The sequence below is a fragment of the Diospyros lotus genome, chromosome 15, assembly GCF_014633365.1.
Source record: "Diospyros lotus cultivar Yz01 chromosome 15, ASM1463336v1, whole genome shotgun sequence".
In the NCBI taxonomy this organism is placed as follows: domain Eukaryota; kingdom Viridiplantae; phylum Streptophyta; class Magnoliopsida; order Ericales; family Ebenaceae; genus Diospyros; species Diospyros lotus.
Window position 1 is genome coordinate 21,536,597 of NC_068352.1, and position 23,754 is coordinate 21,560,350.

Consider the following 23,754-nt stretch of genomic DNA (forward strand, 5'->3'; position numbering starts at 1 on the left):
GTCTATACCCGAGACTGCTCTGAATTGATTTTTAATAGTTGAGAAAGATCGGATCTCTACTAACCAAGTCTTTTTCTTCTTATCCTTAATCCATATGCTAACTACCTTAGCTTATCTCCAACTATTGATTATCTCTACCAATGTTAACATTTCTTCGCCTATAAAAGCAGACCCTTGTTGCTCGTGCCCTTTATTTGTTTCCCCTATTGCTTTTATAGTCATTTTGTTGGGTTCTTACATTGCCTTTTGTTCCCAAATCCCGTGAGTGCACACATATTTGGAAAGGCTTGTTATATCTTGAAGGATAGCCACCCGAGCCTTTTCACCATTTTGAGAGGTGAAAATTATCCTTTAAGATAAGTGAAATTTGTTGTCATGCTTTGAGCTTCATACATTTATTGTGCGTTTCTGTCCATTTATTTCCAACATGTATGTCACCCAATTAAAAAATATAAGTAGGCCATATTCTTATGTTTAGATTAAAAAAGAAAAAATCTCTATTGCAAACTAATTCCATGTGTAAAGAAAGTGAAAGGGAAGTTGAATCTGCAACCTTAATTCCAAAGTAATAATGGTGGCATATTATCATTTTAACAAGTAAGAATGGACCAAAAGAGATGAAAACATAATAAAGCTGCCTGCCTCCCCCAACTAATTCAACTGCCAAAGAGGGATGGGGCCTCTTGTCTTGCCTTTATTAATAAAGGAAGAAGGGCAGGGCCTCCATTTAAGCATCTAAAAACCAAAAAAATAAAAAGGAAACTCAGCCCTTTTGACTATTAATCACTACTTATTAGACATTCTCATGGATGATGGATTGCACATGCTCTTTCCCATCATTTCTTGCCCCACACCAACCCACACCCACACCCCTCCAATCCCCCCCACAATCTCCGCACTTTTTCCCGGAAAATTCCCGGAAGAAAGTTGGGGGAGAGAAAGTTGTTCCGCGGAGTAAGGAGAAAACAAAATCCACTAATTTTAGAAAATTCAATTCTTAAACCCAAAACACCGGCTATATTAATTAATACGTAAAGGGTTATGGAAATATAAATATGCTTAAATTCAAAATTAGTGAAAATTGTATCATTGAAGAAGAGAGGGTTTGTGAGTAGCTAATTCAACCTAAAGATTTTGCTAGTGTTGTTTTATTATTATTTATTTATTAATAAAAAAAATCACTTTTCCCTATATATAGGTGGGAGTACTTTAGATCACATAACTCCATTCCGAGCAAACACAAACCATCATCTCTCTCTTCTCCGTTCTTTCTTCTTTCTTCTTCTTCTTCTTCTTCTTCTTCTCATGGCTGGGTTTGCAGGACGCTTGGGTTTTCTTCTTTTGCTCACAGTGCTGTTACCCTCTCTCCGCAATGAAGCAGAAGCCAGAGAGAGCAAGTTCTTCACGTCGGAAGCCCTAGAGCTAGTAATACCTTCTTCGCCTTCGGATTCGCCGGCGCAGGCCCCGGAATCCGAGGCTCTGGCGCCGGAATCAGAGGCTCCGGCTCCGGCTCCGGTGAGCGGCAGCGACGACAGTTACGGCAATGGCTACGGCCTCTACGGCCACGAGACCAGTGAGTTTCCCACCACTACAACGACAACCACCACCACCACCACCATCGCCGACGACGAGAATCAAATCCAGGCCGAAGAACTCGGCCAGCAGGGCTTCCAAGAACGAGAAAAAGGGTATCCCTACAACAGCAACAATAACGACTACTACAACAACAACAAGAAGGACGACTTTAATGGCTACTACTATAACAACAAGAATGGCGGCTTCTACAACAACAACAATAACTACAACAATAATGGCGGCTATGTGGGTGGTGGGAGAGAAGGGAAATACTATTACGGTAATGGGAACAGTGAGGAGGATTCTTATGGAAACAGTGGGAACTCGTATGAGTTTGCCTCCATGGAAGAGTACGAGAGACAGCAGAGTCAGGGAGGGTATTTCCCGTAAACAGAGAAAGAGAGATTCCTATACTGAATTTGAGATTTTAAGTTGAGTCTTGATAATCTTAAATATTTATAGACTCTTCTTTTTTATTATTATTATTATATACGAAAATGATTTAAAAGGGGTGTTTGCTAATTAATTTACATGTACTGTAGTCTGTAGTTCAAGGACTTGGTTCTTTCTGTTCTTTGAATCAAAATACAGAATTCTGGATCACAGTCAAGTTCTGATTGGAATGGGAGAAAATAAATGAGAAATAAGCCCTCAGATATACCATTCTGGTTGTGCTTGAATCCTTTTATTAGGGAATTTATTTATTTTGCAAGCCTCATGTTGTGGATGCATGAGAGAGTAAAACAAGAAATTTATGACGGATCTAGTGATGGTTCTGAGGGAGAGCTGGCCCCTAGATCCAGAAATCATTTCAACCTCCAATAGTCTAAATTCCATGACAGATTTGAGAAGGGCTGGAGTGGGCATGGGCTGGAGCCCATGCCTGGCCCCCAGATCCGCCCTTGTTTCAAATCAGTCTGATTTAAAATAAATCCATTTTTCACAACACCCCAATACCCTTATCAATGGATGTCATATAATCACAAAATCTTTTTTTTCCATGATCATGATATAAAAATACACAATAAATATTGACACTTTACTTTTTCATTGCTATGAAAAAGTGTCACATTCATCTTCAAGTCTAAATGAATAGCATTATTCTAGTATAAACTATCAAAATAATGAGGCATATCTGTAGGATAGGCTCCCTTAAACATAAGGTCTCTCATGTATGCCATTGATCACCCTCAGCTAATTAACAGCTTAATTCATAAAAATTTAGGAGTGTAGAGGAGTGAATTAGGTATTTTTTATTTTTATTTTTATTTTTATTTTTATTTAGTTTAAAATTTTGAATTTAAAAATTGCAAATGGAATAGTATCTAGTGTGAACAATTGAAATTTAACTTTTATAGATATACTTGGATCGATTAATTTTGAGAGATTGTTTAAAATTTTAATTTGAAATATATACTCAAATTTCAAATTCTTTTATTTATAAAATACAATTTAAATATAAAAAAAATCAAATGAATAATTTCCAATTGAAAATTTTATAAGATGTATTTTAATAGATTAATTTTGAATGATATCTTTTAAAATTTTTAATTTTAAATACTCAAATTTCAATTTTAGATGGTTTTTTTCTATATAATAAAATGTAAAAAATTAGAACGAAACCTAATGTCAAAAAAAAAAAAGTGTGATATGACATTGAGAATAGTTAAGAAGCTAGCATGTGGCATTTTCACAGGTAAATCTATTTTAGTAAATAAGTCAACACTCAATCAACTTTTGAATCTGACTTTAAACGAGATAACTAGTTAAGGCTTCAAGCACCTATAAAAATCAAGACCTCAAATGAAGCATATCCTTGAGAAATTCAAGGTAAACCAGAATCAGAAAACCTAATTAATCAAAGGTAAAAGATAAACTCCGAAATACTCTTCAAGTAAGAAAATGATAGTTATTATCCATCAATTACTAGAGGTGATACCCTAAGTCAAAGAAAATCTAGAAGAATCATCCATTAAGACCTCAACTTGAGGCAACTCCTAAGGTTTAAGGGATATAAAAATCTAAACTTAGTATAGAGAATTACGAAGAGGCATTCCAAATGTTCTTGATATCATGTGCCCAAACCTAAGTCAAGATAATTTCTACTTATCTAATAATCCTAGTTCAACTCGATACCAAATTAATGAAACACGAGAGAGTCAACTAATCCAATGCGATGTAGGCATGATTAGTTTATTTTTGTCATTATTCTCACTCCAAAACGTATAAAAAGATATCGAGAGCAAGCCAAAGGTTTGACAATCCATTATAGTCCTCATTATTTTCAATTCTCAACATTTTTTATTTTATTTTTTTTAACTTAAACATCGGAGTGGTGTTATCTTAACTAAGTTGTGGAGAAGTCATTATTGTTTTCTATCTATGAAGGCATCCTACAGTCAATATTAGTAGTGGAGATGATTGCAATCTTATCTAAATGGTATAGATTCAATTGGTAATTAATCCTTACACATCAAGTTGATGCCATTTGTGGGAAACAAATGCTTCTCTATTGATTTGGTGAGATGGCCACTACAAGAAAATACCAATTTATCTAATAATCCTAGTTCAACTCAATACCAAATTAACGAAATAAGATAAGAGTCAAATAATCCTATGCCATATAGGCATGATTAGTTTATTTTTGTCATTAGTCTCACTCCAAAATATATAAAAAGATGTCAAAAAGTAAGCCAAAGGTATGACAATCCATTATAGTCTTCATTATTTTCAGTTCTTAAAAAAAAAAAATTTTTTTTTAACTTGAACATCAGTGATGTTATCTTAACTAAGTTGTGGGAAAGTCATTATTCTTTTCTATCTATGAAGGCATCCTAGAGTCAAGATTAGTAGTGCACATGATTGCAATCTTATCTAAATGGTATAAATTCAATTGGTAATTAATTCTTACACATCAAGGTGATGCCATATGTGGAAACAAATGTTTGTCTATTGATTTGGTGACATGGCCACTACAAGAAAATACCATTTTAGAAACAGATTTTGAGACAGATTTAGAGATATAAAAAAATTTGTCTTTGATTTGAGACAAAAAAAAATTATCTCAAAAATCCCTCTCAAATTAAGACGGGTTTAAAAGATGAATTAATCCATCTCAAATTAGACATGTCCAATTCGCACGCAAGACTACGGGACATATCACAATTGGACAAGAAAAAACGTTTTTTAGGAGTTGCTATATTGGAAAATAAATCTCATTTGCTACAATTTGAATGTAATGCATATTCTACATATTTAATAATATTTTTAACACTATGATGGATATCAAAGGTAAGACAAAAGACAACATTAAAACTATGATGACATAAAAGAATATTGTCGACGTAAGGAACTTGAGTTAGTGGCATAAGTTAATGACAAGTACTTAAAGCCAAAGGCCCGGTATGCTCTCGATGTGGAACAAATGAGAACAATGTGCAAATGGGTATGTCAATTAAAACTTCCTGATTGGTATGCATCTGATTTGGTTCATTGTGTAAACAAGCGAGAATAAAAGTTGAATGGCATGAAAACCCATGATTGTAGTGTTTTCATGAAACGTCTCCTCCTAATTACACTAAGAGCACTCTTATACCCTATATGGAAGCCTCTAGCAGAGTTGAGTCAATTCTTTAAGGAATTGTGTTCTTCAACTCTTAGGGTCGATAAGTTAGAAATAATGGAGAAAAACATTAAAGTAACCATTTGCAAGATGGAGCAAATTTTTCCATCTGGATTCTTTAACTCAATGGAGCACTTACCTATACATCTAGCTTATGAGGCACGTGCTAGCAACCCAGTGCACTATCGTTGGATGTATCCATTTGAGAGATAATTACAATGACAACATTACACAATATCCTTTGTTATGTGACCTAGAAACTTGAGTTAATATATTTTTGTTTACCCAATAGGTTTTTACACATATTGAAACGTAAAGTTAAAAATAAGACGTGTGGAGGGCTTTATTTGAGAGGCATGCATCACATAAGAAATCTCCACTTTTTGTTCGCATTATTTTAAATCAGATATACAATCAAGGATCAGATGAGATCCACGAAATGATTATAGTGTTGACATATCACCAAACCATTCAACTTTTTCCATCTTCAATCATTCTGGTCAACTATCAGGTGCATACAAAAATCAATTACTAGATGATTAAGAAATAGACCGTGCCACATTGTATGTTCTTCTAAATTGTGATGAGATCCAGCCATACATTAAGTAAGTAATCACTCATATCCTTTGTATTACTAACTTTAGGTTCATCATTTGCATATATGATTAACATGGCCTCTATAAACACAATTTATTTGTGAATTCTATTAAAACGGATGCACCACAAATGACTGAAATTAATGTAGATAAGAGGATAATGGTTGATTTTCTAAAATAGTTCAAAGAATACGTAAATCTATCTTAAATTACTAAACTTATTATCGTGACAAATAGACGAATTATGCCATGTATTTCATATACGCATATGCATAATCTAACTAATAAGATTAATGATCAACAAATACGTCACATGTCATGAGGGTCCTTGAGAATGGTGCGCACATGGCCTATGTACATTATCAATAGGTACAAGTTTCACACAGATTCATGGAGTCAAGGCAAGTTAACAAGAAACAACGGAGTTTACACTAGAGGGTCAGTATACAAGCAACTCGAAAATGACTATTATGGTATACTCTAAGAGGTAATCCAATTGGAATACTCAGGATCACCAATCAAACAAGTGATGTTCAATTGCACATGGGTCGACTTGACCCCTAGACGTGAAACTCGAATATATGATCAATATGGAATAGTTGAGGTCTAAGCTAACAAGAAGTATAATATGTAAGTTCATTTTACACTTGCCTCTCATACTATAAAAAATTAACGTTTTCGCAACGAAAAATTTCATCGCTAAAACGTCAAAATCCGTCGCTAAATTTTTTTGCGATGAATTTAGTGACGGGGTTAGCGACAGGATTTTTTTGGCGACGAGTTTATCCCCTGTCTCTAATTAGAGACAGGGGATAAACTTGTCGCTAATTTCGTTGTTAAATTCAATCCCAAAATTCAAGGCGTGATAGGCCCCGCTCTCCCCTTATATGCGCCATGTGGCCGCGCCTCTATTCACCAAGTGACAGCGCTAGAATATTACTCCAAGCCATTATCTCAAGCTCTCTACCGGATTCGAACCCTCAACCTCTCATGACCAAGTTCTGCACGCGAGCCAACCGATCTAGAAGCCTCTTTGTTTATTGATGTGTATAAAATATATTTATAGTATTCTGTTTCAAATATTTCAAAATTATATTTATACACCAAAATTTCTTAAACTTATTTAATGATATTAATTTTAGTATTAACGTTAGTAAAGGGAAATGATTATTAATTTTAATTTTATTTTATTATTAATTTAAATAAAATTTTATTAATTATTATATTAGCAGGTGAAAAATTATTTTCTTATTTTGATTTTAATTTGTAATATGTTTAAAAAATTATTAGTTTAAGTTTTACTAATATTAATGTTAGTAAAAATTATTTTGATATGTTTAAATGTAAAAATTTTTATTTTTTATTTAATTTTTTTATTTTTTAGTGATAAATCTGACCCCTTGCTAAATTTTATTTTTTTATTTAAATCTTTTTATTTTTTAGCGACAAGTAGACCACGTTGCTAAATTTTAATTTTTTATTTAATTTTACTTTAATTTTTTTTATTTTTTAGCTACAAGGGTGACCCATCACTAAATTTTAATTTTTTTTTTATTTTCTAGCCAGGGGTGGCTCCGTCGATAAATTTTAATTTTTTTTATTTTTTAGCGACGGGTTAACTTGTCGCTAAATTTTAAGTTTTTTGTATTTTTTAGCAACGGGATAGACCCATCGCTAAATTTTAATTTTTTTTTATTTTTTAGCAACAGGTAAACCCTTCACTAAATTTTAATTTTTTATTTTAAGTTTTTAGCGATGGGATTGACTCCGTCGCTAAATTTTAATTTTTTACTTAATTTTATTTAAATTTTTTTTTTTTAACGATAAGGTAGCCCCATCGCTAAATTTTAGTTTTTTTTATTTTTTAGCGACGGGATTTCCATTATTAATTCCGTCGCTAAATTTAATGACGAGTTTTTCGTTGCTAATTTCGTCGTTAAATTAAAAAAATATTTAAATATATTAGCAACGAAATAATTTCGTTACTAAAAACTATTTTTCTTATAGTGTCATGCACATCAGGTTTATTATGCTCCATATCCATCTCGACAACAAAATTTGGTAGACTGATAGGTGGTCATTTGAGCTAATGCTAGCAGCACAATTCACGCCCCAACTACTAAAAGACTAAGGGATGCATATCAAGCAAATGAAGAAATGTTAATGCCTAGCTGCAATTTGAGACAAACAACTCGACACCCTTAGAGATAAAGTTGGTGAATTTGAACGGATGGATGAGTACTCCTTTGATCATGATACTGCGGGTGATGAGGAGCTTGATGATGAAGTCGTCGAAGATGAGAACGAAGAGAAAGAGGAATATAACAACGAGAAATCGAAGGACACGAAATAGCTAAATAGGTGATAATGAAAAACTATAATCGTATCCTTACTTTTAATTTGTTAGTTCAAAAACATAACTTTTAATCTATTAGTTCAAAAACATAACTTTAAACATGAGTTAATAAATATAACATAAACCATTATTCTATGTGATAAATCATATTTTATCAACTCTTCGGTGAGCGGCAGCGGCAGCGACGACAGTTATGGCAATGGCTACGGCCTCTACGGCCACGAGACCAGTGAGTTTCCCGCCACTACAACAACAATCACCACCACCACCATCGCTGACGAAGAGAATCAAATCCCGGCCGAAGAACTCAGCCAGCAGGGCTTCCAAGAACGAGAAAAATGGTATCCCTACAAAAGCAACAATAACGGCTACTACAACAACAACAAGAACGACTTTAATGGCTACTACTATAACAACAAGAATGGCGGCTTCTACAACAACAATAACTACAACAAGAATGGCGGCTATGTGGGTGCTGGGAGACAAGGGAAATACTATTACGATAATGGGAACAGTGAGGATTCTTATGGAAACAGTGGGAACTCATATGAGTTTGACTCCATGGAAGAGTACGAGAGACAGCAGAGTCAGGGAGGGTATTTCCCGTAAACAGAGAAAGAGAGACAGCAGTGTCATGGAAATACTATTACGATAAAGTTACATGGTATGAAAAGCCATGATTATCATGTTTTCACGGAATGCCTCCTCCCAATTGCACTAAGAGCACTTTCAGACCCTATATGGAAGCCTCTAGTAAAGTTGAATCAATTCTTTAGGAAACTATGTTCTTCAACTCTTAGGGTTAATAAACTAGAAATAATGGAAGAAAACATTAAGGTAACCATTTGCAAGCTGGAGCAAATTTTTCTATCTGGGTTCTTTAACTCAATAAAGCACTTACATGTACATCTAGGTTATGAGGCACGTGTTGGCGACCTAGTACACTATCGTTGGATGTATTCATTTTGGAGGTAATTACAATGACAACATTACACAATATCCTTTGTTATGTGATCTAAAAATTTGAGTTAATATATTTTTGTTTACTCAATGAGTTTTTGCACACATTGAAGCGTAAAGTTAAAATAAGGCACGTGTGGAGGGCTCTATTTGCGAGGCATACATCACAGAAGAAACTACCACTTTTTATTCGCATTATTTTGGACCTGATGTACAATCAAGGATCAGACGAGGCCCATGAAATGATTATGGTGTTAACCTATCGCTAAATCATTCAACTTTTTCCATCATTCTGATCGACCTTCAGGTGCGTACAAAGATCAATTACTGAATGATCGAGAAATAGATTGTGCCACATTGTTTGTTTTTCTGAATGGTGATGAGGTCCAGCCAAATATTAACCAAGTAATCACTCATATCCTTGGTATTACCAACTTTAGGTTCCTCATTTGCATATATGATTAACATGGCCTCTATAAAAACAATTTATTTGTGGATTCTATTAAAGCGGATACACCACACAGAAATTGATGTAGATAAGAGGATAGAGGTTGATTTCTCGAAATGGTTCAAAGAATACGTAAGTTTATCTTAAATTGTTAAACTTATTGTCGTGACAAATATACAAATTATGCCATGTATTTTATATACGCAGGTGTGCATGATCCAACTAATAAGATTAATAATCAACAAATACGTGACATGTCATGGGAGGCCCCTTGAAAATGGTGCGCACATGGCCTGTGTATATTATCAATGGGTACAAGTTTCACACAGATTCATGGAATCGAGGCAAGTCAATAAGAAACAACGGAGTTTGCACTGGAGGGTCAGTATACAGGCAACCCAGAGATGACTATTACGGTATACTCCAAGAGGTAATTCAATTGGAATACCCAGAATTACCAATCAAACAAGTGGTATTGTGTAATTGAACATGACCTGACCCCAAGACGTGGGACTCGAATACATGATCAATATGGAATAGTTGAGATTCGAGCAAACAGGAGGTACAATCGGTATGATCTTTTTATACTTGCCTCTCAAGCGCATCAAGTTTATTAGGCTCCGTATCCATCTCAACAACGAAACTTTATAGACTGATGGGTGGTCATTCGAGCTAATTCTAGAAGTATAGTTCACGCCCCAATTATCGAGAAACCAAGGGATGCATATCAGGCACATGAGGAAATGTCAGTGCAGTCGACTGCAGTTGGAGACGAACAACTCGACATCCTTAGATATGAAGTTAGAGAATTCGAATGGGTGGATGAGTACTCCTACGATCAAAACCTTGTTGCGGGTAATGAGAAGCTAAACAATGAAGAAGTCGAAGATGAGGACGAAGAGGAAGAGGAGTATAACGACGAGCAGTCAGAGAACACAGAATAGCTATATAGGTGATAGTGAAAAATTACAATATTATCCTTACATTTAATCTGTTAGTACAAAAAACACAATTTTAAACACGAGTTCATGAATATAACATAAACTATTATTTTATATGATAAATCATATTTTATTTTCAAAGTATTTAAAAATTGTTATCACAAGCTAACTGTTCTTTGTCATGTATGACAGAATATGATACATAAAGCATCATATGGCCAATCTATGCGACATTGTCAGTTCAGACAGAGTGATGCAAGGACCACATTGATACACCTTATCTTTAGTTTATTTATTACTTTGCATGTCAAACCTCTCACAATCATTTTTTTTTTTTTTTTTTTTTTTTTGTAGAGGGACATTCAAACTTTATTTATTACTTGACCTAACATGATCGAATCAAACTTTCGATACCACTACCTTGGAGACTATTTAAGTCCATACAAGGACTTTCTAAGCAGGCATACCTTCTCCACCTCTCCCTAAGTTCAAAACCCTTAGATTGATCCATTAGAATCTTCTCCTCTAGGTCTCCATGAAGAAAAGCGGTTGTTACATCCATTTGCTCAAGATATAGATCTAATTGGGTAGTAATGGCTAGAAGAATTCTTATAGAAGTGTTTCACAACTGGAGAGAACACTTCGTTAAAGTTAACAAGTGGAACTTGAGTAAAACCTCTTACAACAGTCTTACCTTATACCTAGGCTTAGAGTGAACTCCTGCTCCCTTTTTAATTTTGAACAACCATTTGCAGCCTACCACACGCTACCCTTTTGGTCTTTCAACTAATTCTTAGGTATGGTTCTTAAGGGATGCAATCTCAGACTACATCGCTTCCAGCTACTTGTCTGCATCCTTTGAGGCCATTACCACTTCACAAGAGGATCTTCTCTTATAGATTATGTTGCATTAATGAATACATAGGCTACTTGGTCTGAGTAACCTTATCTTTGGAGAGGTCTACGAGATCTAAGCTGCCAGTCTCTTACCACATTATACCTATCAGGGTTAAGGAGGTCTCCTAAGCTGGAATCTACATCATTGTCACTGTCTTCCCCTTCAATTTGAGAAAGTTCTTGGACTTGGTGATGGTCACTAATAGATTTAGGTTTAGGAATTTCATGCTCGGATTCTGGGACATCTTGGGTCAGATTTGGGGTTATATCAAGAATCTCCACCCAAACTGTTTCTCTAGGTTCTTCCTGATCATGCTGAGGTTCATGGCTTCCTAATTTTATGGTAGACTCCTCATCAAATGAAACATCCCTAGAAACTATAGTTTTTGGTCCATCTGATTCTAAGTTCCATAGTTTGTAGCCTTTAACACTCGATAGGTAACAAATGAACAGGCATTTCTTTGCCCTTGGTTCTAGTTTTCCTTGCTTTATATGAGCATAGGCTAGGCAACCGAATGCTCTAAGATAGGTTAAGCTTAGCTTATGTTTAGTTCATCTTTCATAAGGGGTTTGGAGACTTATAGCTTTAGAGGGTGTTCTGTTAAGAACATGAGCTGCTGCAGCAATAGCTTCACCCCTAAAAAGACTTGGGTAAATAAGCATGAAAAAACATGCATCTTACCCTTTTCAAGAGGATTCTATTCATCCTCTCGGCAACCCCATTTTGCTTGAGATTTTCGAGAGCTGTAAGGTGTCCAATAATACTACCATCCTTACACATTTGGTCAAACTCTCTATTACAAAATTCCAACCCATTGTCAGTTCTTATGACCTTGACCGACTTGCCATTTTGGTTCTCTACCATACTTTTCCATGTCCTAAATATTTCAAAAATGTTATTCTTTGATTTTAGAACATATACTCACATCATCCTTGAGTAGTCATCTATAATTGATAAGAAATACCGAGAGCCCCCATGAGTTTCTGTTTGGACTGGACCCCATAAGTCTGAATGTATATAATCTAAGGGTGCTTTAGATGAATGGATTGTTGTTTTATTGAATTTAATTTGGTTGCTTTGCTTGAGATGCAGGATTCACATTTATTTAATTTTAGAGATTGTCCTAAATCCAGAATACATTGGTTTGCAAGTTCCTTAAGCCCTTGCTCACTAATATGTGACATGCTTAAATGCCACAGACTTGCTTTGGACCTAGAATTAATGCTAACGACTATAGTTTCACCACCTAGAATGATGGCCTGCAGAAGATAAATTACATTCTTTAAAACAGCCCTCATGCAGATTAGAGACCCCTTTAAAATTTGGACAGCTCCATCTTCACCTTTAAACTTAAGACCATTCCTATCCAATTCACCAAGAGATATCAGATTTTTTTTTAATTCAGGGACATACCTAACGGATGTTAGGGTTCTAAGAGAGTCATCATGGAGCTTTAACCTAATATCTCTAATCCCTTGAACCTTGCATTCATGATTATTTCCAAGCAAGACCTTTCCTCCATCGATTTCTTTAAAGTTTTGCAGCCAATGTTTTCTTGGGGTCATGTGAAAGGAGCAACCAGAGTTCAGGACCCACTCTAAGTTGTTTGCATTTTCACTTAATATAAGGGCTTCCAAACTATCATTAACTAAAGTCACAATAGTTTGCCCCTCTTCCTAAATTTTCCTTTTCGGCTAAGTCCTTCTTCCTCTTTGGACCAAGTCGCTTAATGTGACCTTCTTGCTGACAGTAACAGCACTTTAGAGGACTTTTTCCATTCCTAGATTTAGATCTAGATTTACCTCTATTCTTTTTGTCTTTTTTTGTGCTTCTTGATCTAACTGATAAGGCATCCCATGAGTAGTTTTATCATTCATCTTAAACCTCAATTATTTGGAATTTAATGCACCAATGACATCTTCTAATGTGAGCTTATCTCTACCATGTTGAAGGATGTCTACAACATTCTCATAAGATTTAGGCAGTGAATATAAGAGCACTAACGCTTTGTCCTCATCTTCATATTTCACTCCTATGTTCTCTAAATCTATGTCCAACTTGTTAAATTCATCTATATGATCTGCAATTTTTGAGATTCTAGCATTTTGAAGTTGAAAAACCCGGCCTTTAAGTATAGACGGCTAGACAGAGTTCTTCTAAGGTAGAGGTCTTCAAGCTTCTTGCAGATTTCTGTCGCCGTCTTCCACTTCAATACCTCTTGAAGTACTTTATCTCTCAGACTTAGAATCAGCATACTATAGGCCTTTTTGTTGATTTATTTTTGAGCTTTTTCTTGTTCTTCAGTCACTGTCGATACTTCATTCCCGGTAGTTATGTCTATTGTCTTGGCTTCATGTTCCAAAGCTCCCTCGAGTTCTTGACTACAGAAAAGAGCTTCCATCTTTATCCTCCATAAGTCGAAATCATTTGTCCCATCAAATTTATCAATGTCAAATCTGGAGGTAGATTGCGCCATATCATTTTCTTGTGTTGAGCGAGATTCCTTGAGTTTCTTGAAAATCTTGGTCGCTGAAGAAGACTTATTCGCTTTGATACCACTTTGTTAGAGTATATCGCAGCACTCCCTCAAATCCTCTCAACTCTAATAACTCACCCTAGACATTCCCACACCCGAGAACACAAACAATATAAATAACATAACCGAGAATCAAAAAAAAAACAGTAAGAACACACGAAGATTTATACTTGTTCGATCTCAAAAGAGACCTACATTCAGACTGCTATTCTGCACTCCAATCCACAATTTTGAAACAACCTTTAAGATGATTACAAGAGTACTCGAATCTATACCCAACCCATATACCCTGAAAGTTAAATAGATTCCCGAGAATACAAGACTTATACCCAGCCTTTCTCTTTCAATCTCTCCATTAATCCCAACCCACAAGATAGAAACAAAAGATCTTTCTGTAATGAAGCGCACACACACACCCCACTGCCTTGCCCCATGATCCCTATTTATAGATTATAGGGGCGTGAGATACAATGACTTAACTAACTGACCGTCTAACCAAAATTAACTAACTAATTGAAACAGTCAACCACCATTCTAGAAACATACCTTCTAGAATTATACTTATTCTAACCGAAAAAATGCAGAGAGGAAGTATACAAATGACAGCATACACAAATTATCATCTAATTTAATACAAGTGAAATAACACTACCCCTCAAAACCGTCTCATGACATGTCCGTTGGGTTCCTCGTAAGTATTCCTTAATTTACTGATTAATTTTTATTTCAACAAAAAAACTTTCATTTTAGCACATGAGTTCACAAACTAATGTGTATTTTAACAGGTTTGATAACAACTTGTACAAACCAGATATTTTCTGAATCATCCAAAGTAAGTTTGAGGGGCCATACCCAAGTTGGAAAAAGATAGACCTTGCTGTCAGAGAAATGTGGTTTTGCGAGTTTAAGGTAATGTGTTATTTTAGTATATCTATGATTGATGATTTAATTTAATAATGTCTAAATTTAATTTGAATTGCAATCAAGTAATGGTATGGTTATGACTTGTAAAAAGGTGATTCATGTTCACAATAAAACAACACTCATGTCATTAGTAGTATAGATTTAATGGTGTATCTTCGAATTATTAGTAGTATGCAATATTTGAATACTTTTTTATTACCCGTATACATGTATTTTTTTTTAATTCTTGTATCCATTTTTGTATAACTAATTGTGCTAGTGCTTAGAAATAAATGTTTCACATATTTTATTCGAGAAATTTATTTAGCATGTATACTATATGGGTGGTCTGCTTGTTATGAAATAACCCTTGTTTTGATTTTATTTTTTTTAACGTTTACTTTGTCTTAACATTATAGAAGACTGATCTTAGAATAGTGAATTGAAAAATCAAATCAGGACTAATTTTGAAAAGACTGCTTCCGACCGTATGACGAACATATTGTTTCGTACTCACAAAGATTTAACTAAAAAATTCAGATTGGATGTGTCCGTCTGTATTTGAAGTCTTAAAAGAGTATTGAAATTCTGCATAATTGAAGGACAAGTCTGAAAAAACAAATAAAAATCGAGCATCGGATGTCGGGGACAGTATGCATACCTGTGGTTCTATTCTCATGTTGGAGCATAAAAAAAAAATTGATAATATTTGACATTTTCTTATTATTTTTATTTTGCTTCATTACTTTTTAAAAAACAACAATTTTTACATAAATACCTTTTTTCCCTTACAACCGAGGATATTCTATGTAGGCAACCAAATTGCCTCGATTGAAAGGGAAAAAAAATATATTCATGCAAAAATTATTGTTTCTTAAAAATTAATTAAGTAAAATAAAAATAAAAAATATCAAATATTATCAATCTTTTCTTATGCTCCGTCATGAGAATAGAACCACAAGTATGCATATTGCCCTCAACATCTGAGACTCAATTTTTCTTTATTTTTTCAGACTTGTTCTTGAATTCTACAGAATTCCAATACTCTTTTAAGACTTCGAATACAGACGGACACATCCAACTTGATTTTTTAATCAAATTTTTTCGGGCAAGAAACAATATGTCTGTCAAACAGTTGGAGCCAATATTTTCAAAATTAATCTCTGCTTTGATGTTCCAATTCACTATCCCAAGACCAGTTCTTCTATAATATTAAGACAAAGTAAAAATTAAAAAAAAAAAAAAACAAAATAAAATCAAAACAATGGTTATTTTCATAGCAAACATATCGCTCATATAATACTCATATTAAAAAAAATTTCTCGAATAGAATATGTGAGACATTTATTTCTAATCACTAACACAGCTAGTCATATAAAAATAAATATAAGAAATAGAAAAAACATGTATACATATAATAAAAAAACATTCAAATATCGCATATTACCAACAGTACGAAAATACACTATTTAATTTATACTACTAATAACAAAAGTGTTGTTTTATTGTGAATATGAATCATTTTTTTACAAACCATAATCATACTATTCACTTGATTGCAATAAAAATTAAATTTAGACATTATTAAAGCAAATCATCAATCATTGATATACTAAAGCAATACATTACCTTAAACTTGTCAAACCACATTTCTCTGAAAGTATGGTTTGTCTTTTTCCAATTTAGGCATAACCCCTCAAGCTTACTTTGGATGATTCAAGAAATATCCAATTTGCACAAATTGTTATCAAACATGTTAAAGCACATATTAGTTTGTGAACTCGTGTGCTAAAATGAAAGTTTCTTTGTTGAAATAAAAATTAATTAGTAAATAAGAAATACTTATAAGAAACCTAACTGGCGTGTCATGAGACGATTTTAAGAGGTAACTGTGGGCATAGATGAAACCTCAACTTCAATGGGCGTGGAAGAAGGCCCGTCATAGCTAGGGTGGGGTGTCTATGGGCTAGGAGAATCAAACCTCATCTTGGCCGACGGAAATGAATGTTCCCCTACAAAAAATATATATATATGATTGTAAGAGGTTCGACATTAAAAGTAATAAATAAGCTAAAGATAGGGTGTACCAATGTGGTCCTCGCCATCACTCTATCTAAACTGGCGATGTCGCATAGATTGGCCATATGATGCTCTATATGTCATATTCTATCATACAAAACAAATAACAGTTAGCAGGCATGCGATAACAATTTTTAAATTCTTTCGAAATAAAATATGATTTATCATGTAGGATAATGGTTTATGTTATATTCATGAACTCGTGTTTAAAATTGTGTTTTGAACTAACAAATTAAATGTAAGGATAAGATTGCAGTATTTCACTATCACCTATATAGTTATTATGTATCCTGTAACTGCTCGTCATTATACTATTCCTCATCTTCGTCCTCATCTTCAACTTCTTCATCATCTAGCTCCTCATCACACGTAACAAGGTTCTGAACAAAAAAGTACTCATCCACCCATTCAAATTCACCAACTTCATCTCTAAGGGTGTCGAGTTATTCGTCCCCAACTACAGCCAACTGCGCTAGCATTTCCTCATGTGCCTGATATGCATCCCTTGGTCTCTCAATAATTAGGACGTAAACTGTGCTCCTAGCATTAGCTCGAATGACCAGCCACCAATCTACCAAATTTCGTTGTCGAGATAGATACGGAGCATAATAAACCTGATGCGCTTGAGAGGCAAGTATAAAAAGATCATATCGATTATACCTCTTATTAGCTCGAACCTCAACTATTCCATATTGATTATGTATTCGAGCCCCACGTCTAAGGATCAGGTCGAACCATGTGCAATTAAACAGCACCACTTGTTTGATTGGTAATCCTAGGTATTCCAATTGGATTACCTCGTGGAGTATACCATAATAGTCATCTCCGAGTTGCCCGTATACTAACCTTCTAGTGCAAACTCCATTGTTTCTTATTGACTTGCCTTGACTCCATGAATTTGTGTAAAACTTGTACTCATTGATAATGTACATAGGCCAAGGGCCCCCATGACATGTCATGTATTTGATGATCATTAATCTCATTAGTTGGATCATGCACCTGCGTATATAAAATACATGGCATAATTCGTATATTTGTCACAATAATAAGTTCAGTAATTTAAGATAGACTTACGCATTCCTTAAACCATTTCAAAAAATCAACCTCTATCATCTTATATACATCAATTTCAATCATGTATGGTGCATCCGCTTTAATAGAATCCACAAATAAACTACGTTGATAAAGGCTACGTTAATCATACATACAAATGAGGAACCTAAAGTTGATAATATCAAGGATATGAGTGATTGCTTACTTAATGTATGGTTGGACCTCATCACCGTTTAGAAAAACATACAATGTGGCATAGTCTATTTCTCGATCATTTAGTAATCGATTAGTTGGTAATATCAAGGATATGAGTAATTACTTACTTAATGTATGGTTGGACCACATCACCGTTTAGAAAAACATATAATGTGGCATAGTCTATTTCTCGATCATCTAATAATCGATCTTTGTATACACTTGATGGTCGATCAAAATGATTGAAGATGGAAAAAGTTGAATGATCTGGCGATAAGTCAACACCATAATTATTTTGTGGACCTCGTCTAATCTTTGATTGTACATCAGGTCCAAAATAATGCAAACAAAAAGTAGAGGTTTCTTTTGTGATACATGCCTCGCAAATGAAGCTCTGCACACGTGCCTTATTTTTAATTTTACGTTTCAATGTGTGCAAAAACCTATTAAGTAAACAAAAATATATTAACTCGAGTTTCTAGGTCACATAATAAGGGATATTGTGTAATGTTGCCATTGTAATTACCTCTCAAATGGATACATCCAATGATAGTGTACTGATCTGCCAACAAGTGCCTCATAAGCCAAATGTATAAGTAAGTGCTCTACTAAGTTAAAGAACACGGGTGAAAAAATTTGCTCCAACTTACAAATTGTTATCTTAATTTTTTCTCCATTATTTTCAAATTATTGACCCTAAGAGTTGAAAAACATGATTCCTTAAAGAATTGACTCAACTCTGCTAGAGACTTTCATATAAGATCTAGGAGTGCTCTTAGTGCAATTGGGATGAGACGTTCCATGAAAACATGACGATCATGGCTTTTCATATCATGCAACTTTGCTTCTTGCATGTCTACACAACGAGCCAAATCATATGCATACCCATTAGGAAGGTTTAATTGACATACCCATTCGCACACTACTCTCATTTGTTCCACGTCGAGAGCATATCAGATCTTTGGCTTTAAGTACTTACCATTATCTTGTGCCACTAATTCAAGTTCCCTACGTCAACAATACCCTTTTATGTCCATCCTAGCCTTAATGTTGTCATTTGTCTTGCCTTTGACATCTATCACGGTGTTAAAAGCATTATCAAATATGTTTCTCTCAATACACATTACATTCAAATTGTAGCGAATGAGATTTGTTTTCCAATATGCCAACTCCCAAAAAAATATTTTTCCTTGTCCAATTATGGTATGTCTCGTAACCTTGCGTGCGAATTAGACATGTTTCAGTTATTTCTAGCAACGCCCAAAGTCGACCACATATGTCATCATCGCTCAACGTGGTGGAGGCCTACCCTTTTCAACATTATTCTTAACAAAAACATCTAAATTCCTTTGAAACGAGTGATTCATGGGCAAAAAACATTCGATGACAATCAAAAAATGATGTCTTTCGACCATGATTTAGCATGAATACTTTTGAATTCTCCATGCAATACGGGCATGCTAACTTGCCCACAGTCATCCAACATGATAGCATGTCATAGACGAGAAAGGCATTAATAGTCCACATCAGTGCAGTCCTCATTTGAAAGTTTTGTTTGAGTGAAATATCGTATGTTGGCACATCAATATCCCATAACATTTTTAACTTGTCTATGAGAGATTGTAAGAACACATCTATTTTAGATTTCGGATTGTGAGGACCAGGGATGATTATTGTAATAAACAAATACTCTTTTCGCATGCACATCCAAGAAGGAAGCTTATAAGGAGTGACAATCGCGAGCCAACATGAATAGGTTTTTCCAGATTGACCATACGGTGTGAAGCCATCAGCACACAGCCCAAGCCTGACGTTGCGTGGTTCACAAGCAAAATCAAGATGCACATTATCAAAGTGCTTTCATGCTTCTCCATCAAATGAGTGGGACAACACACCTGACTCCTATGGGTTTTCATAGTACCATCTCATCTCCCAAGTTGTTGTCTTCAATGCATAAAGCCTCTGAAGCTTAGGTATTATAGGTAAATACCGCATCCGTTTAATTGGAACATCCTTTCGCCTCCCAAGTCTTACCTTGTGGCTTATATATCGTAGGACATGACAAAACTTGCACTCAGTTGCATCAGTATCATACTTGAAATAGAGTATACACATTTTAACACAGCAATCAATCTTTTGAAACCCAAGACCCATCTTAGAAATCATCTTCTTTGTCCTGTAAAAGTCCTTGGACATCCGGTTGCCTTCGGGCATCAACTCAATTATTAGTTACACCCAAGCATTATAGCATTGCTCAAGTAAGTTGAAATCAACTTTAATGCTAAGCATCATCATCGGTGTAGAAAGTTCGATGTGAGTAGTGCAACCATATATAGGTATTCTTGCATTATCCAACATGTCATAGAAGCCTTGCGCATCTATATTAGGTTATTCTTCTTCATTCTCCAAAATATGAACTCTAACAGAAGGACCTGCAGCATCTATCACCATTGCAGCATATGCATTTGGATTATCCTCATAAACCCTTTGTGCTGGTGCCTTCGTTCGCACGTGGGATTCCATGGGGGCTCATCTTCCCCATGGCATGTCCAATAATAGTAATGGGCAATGAATCCCTTCTGATAAAGATGCAATTTCACATCATCCACACTTAGAAATTTTCTACATTGACACTTAACACAAGGACACCTTAAGGTCTCGTCATTCCGCAAGAACTGTGGCCGAGCACATACATAATATATGAAACTCTCAACTCCACATAAGAACTCATTTGTTAGCCATCGATGATTAGGAGCCACTCTATTATACATTCATGCCCGTTGCTCACGTATGTCCATGATCTACAACAAATTCGCATCAATTCTTAACCCATATTGAAACTTTCAACCCCTATGGCTAATTATATAATAGGCCCTTAGCCATATATATACAAGGATTTGTATTGTGCTTATGTTGTTTTTTCAAGTAAAGAAAGGAAAAGGAGACGTGCCTTAATGAACAGAAGACAACAACAGAATAGTAATAGTAGTAACGACCAGCAACTACCAACTAGCAGGCCTCAGCTTCAACCAATGTGTTTGAAGCCGATGAAAAGGGAAATGAGAAAATTACAGTTACCAAATTTTGACAATCAATCACAAAGTTTTGAATTAATCCTAACCCATCGCTCAATTTAGTCAAATTAATTAGACCCCAACAATCAACATGTTCATGTCTCTTTCTTCATATTACAATTCAAACAGAACAAAACAAAAATCATAAATTCAAACCCATTGCAATTCATAGTCTTGACACCCAATGATTCTTATTTTTTTTCAAATCAGTCTTTAAATTTTTTAAAATGGGGCAAACACTTTTTAAATAAGAAATATCATACAATAAATTAAGGTAAAAATATTTCAAATATCTATTATGATAACAAAAATGAAAGTATAGTTAACAGTTTATTAGGAGACAATATAATCTATCCTTTTCTTTTTAGTTTATAATGTATATACATAATTAGAGATAAACTACAGTTACTTCTGAGTTGTTGATTAAACCAGCTAGAAAGGAAAAATGAAAATTTCATATGAAGTCTCACATTCAAGCGGTGTTAAGTGGTTACAGTTTTGTTTTTACTTTTTAAGTAAATTTTACTTGATGACGAATCTTGTTATAATTTTTATTCTATTGTGACTTAGAGATAACAAATTGGAGTCAAGAAATAACATATTTAATTGTTGCTTATTTTCTATACATGTACTGACATTTTTTATGTTTATGAAAAAATCCTACCAATATATTCACAATCTTTTATGTGTTAAGTAAATGCACATATTTGACCATGAATCTAAGTGAAACGAATCGCTACCACCTGAATTGCTTTTATTATGATCAATTTAATATTTTTAAAGGTTAGTGTTGATTTGATACAGATTTTTAATATTTTATTAAAAACAGCCAGAAAAACAGCAAATAGTGAAGCAATTACTTCAGCAAAAAAACAGCTTACTGTTCATCTTCTATGTGGCATGTCCAAATAGTGAAGCAAGAGATATCCCAACTTTCAATAAGTAAGAGCATAGCTTGTCTCTGTGACTGGGTCTACCAAATAACATAACTAAAACCATCATTAGAGAAATACAGAGTAAATGAGTATTAAAAGGTTTAATGGGTCATAAATTAAAGAAATACAGATTTAGTTGGGAGGAGCTTTACCATTCATTAGAGACAACATAAAGAAAGCAAGATTCTAGTATAGGTAAAGATGACAGGAAAAAGCGAGGAAAAAAGAAACAGTAAAAGAGAACACTCGTGACAATGTGCAGAGAGTAAGGTAACACAGAAAGATAAAAATAATTGAGGGGATTTAAACATATTTGATTTATCTTCTCCTCTCTTATCTATAATAATTTTATCATCAACAAAAATGATGGTTACAAATGGTCCTGATAATTGTTGAAACAACTTACTGTTCTTGTATGTTCCTTAGTGCACATGCCTTTTTGTTCCTTGGTTGTCTTCACAATGAGTATTACATTCTCTTCCATGTTAGATTTCAGGATGCCTGAATTCCGCCAGAATTCCCTCTTATATACTGACTAGATCTTGTCATAGATAATAAACATGGATTATGGACATGCAAAAAAGTGATGGGATATCTCCATGATATAAGAACCTTCCCATGAAACCATAAGGAAAAACTGCAAAGAGCAACGTACTTGCAAAATGAATGTAGTTGAGTAAATCAATAATCCCCATGCCATTTCTCATACAGTACTTTTCTAAGTAATAAAAATTATTTTCTGACTTGGCCAATATTTTAGCCTTGTCACCAACCCATCTTGTCCTTTTTTTGAGGCAAATGATGTTGTGATTTTTCTCCTAGTCATCACATCCAATATCCATAGGTTTTCCATCCAAAAACCTATATAGATTTGGGGACAGCTGGTAAGATAAACTATGTACCAGTGGAATTTTGTGTCTTGGTTGAGGGGCAGAGGTATGCAAAGGAGAATTTGAGCAGAGACGGAAGCCTGTTGTTAAAGAACATGTCTCTTTCTTTGTCTTCCCCCCCCCAAACCAGCACACAAACCCACCAACCAACCAATATGTAATAATAGTTATTCCTGTATTCTATGTACTTGAATTCTTATCATCTTATATATTCCTGTATCCCGTGTTTGGTGACAATTATTGAGTTTTCAAGCAAAGCAAGGAATTACTTGCTTTTGGCATACATCTTATAGTGCCCAAGGCTGCTTTGTCAGTATTGGTTTGAGTTGGCTTGTGGTCTTTTATCTAAAATTTTCTCTCCTCCATGTTATGGAACTTTGTCTGATTTCAGATTTTTTTTGTTTCCCAAGAGCGGATGCCAACTTTTGTCACAGAATAATCTGTGGGGCTCTCGTTACTTTGTTAATGTATCAACATATTCATTGATACTGCCAATCATTTTCTTTTTCTTTTTTGGACCCTGTTTGAAGTTTGTGGTTGCCAGTAAATAGAGATGGTTGTTTTTTTAACTTTCCTACTTGGTTAAGATAAGGTGTAGCTGATGATGATATTGGTTGGGTTTCCAACTTTTCATATATAACTTATATATATATCATATATGTTGCTGTGTGGAAATCAGAGGTGGTATTGCTC

At 34.5% G+C, this 23,754-nt stretch overlaps 1 protein-coding gene across 1 annotated transcript in view; it reads left to right on the forward strand.

The window, feature by feature from the left end:
* The first annotated feature begins 1,198 nt into the window (after positions 1-1,198).
* Positions 1,199-23,754, forward strand: part of LOC127792497 (uncharacterized) — a 23,766-nt gene continuing 1,210 nt past the window's right edge. The window contains exon 1 of the mRNA XM_052323000.1: positions 1,199-1,432. Within this exon, the coding sequence (XP_052178960.1) occupies positions 1,306-1,432 (127 nt within the window). The 5' untranslated portion in view covers positions 1,199-1,305. The remainder of the gene's footprint in view (positions 1,433-23,754) is intronic.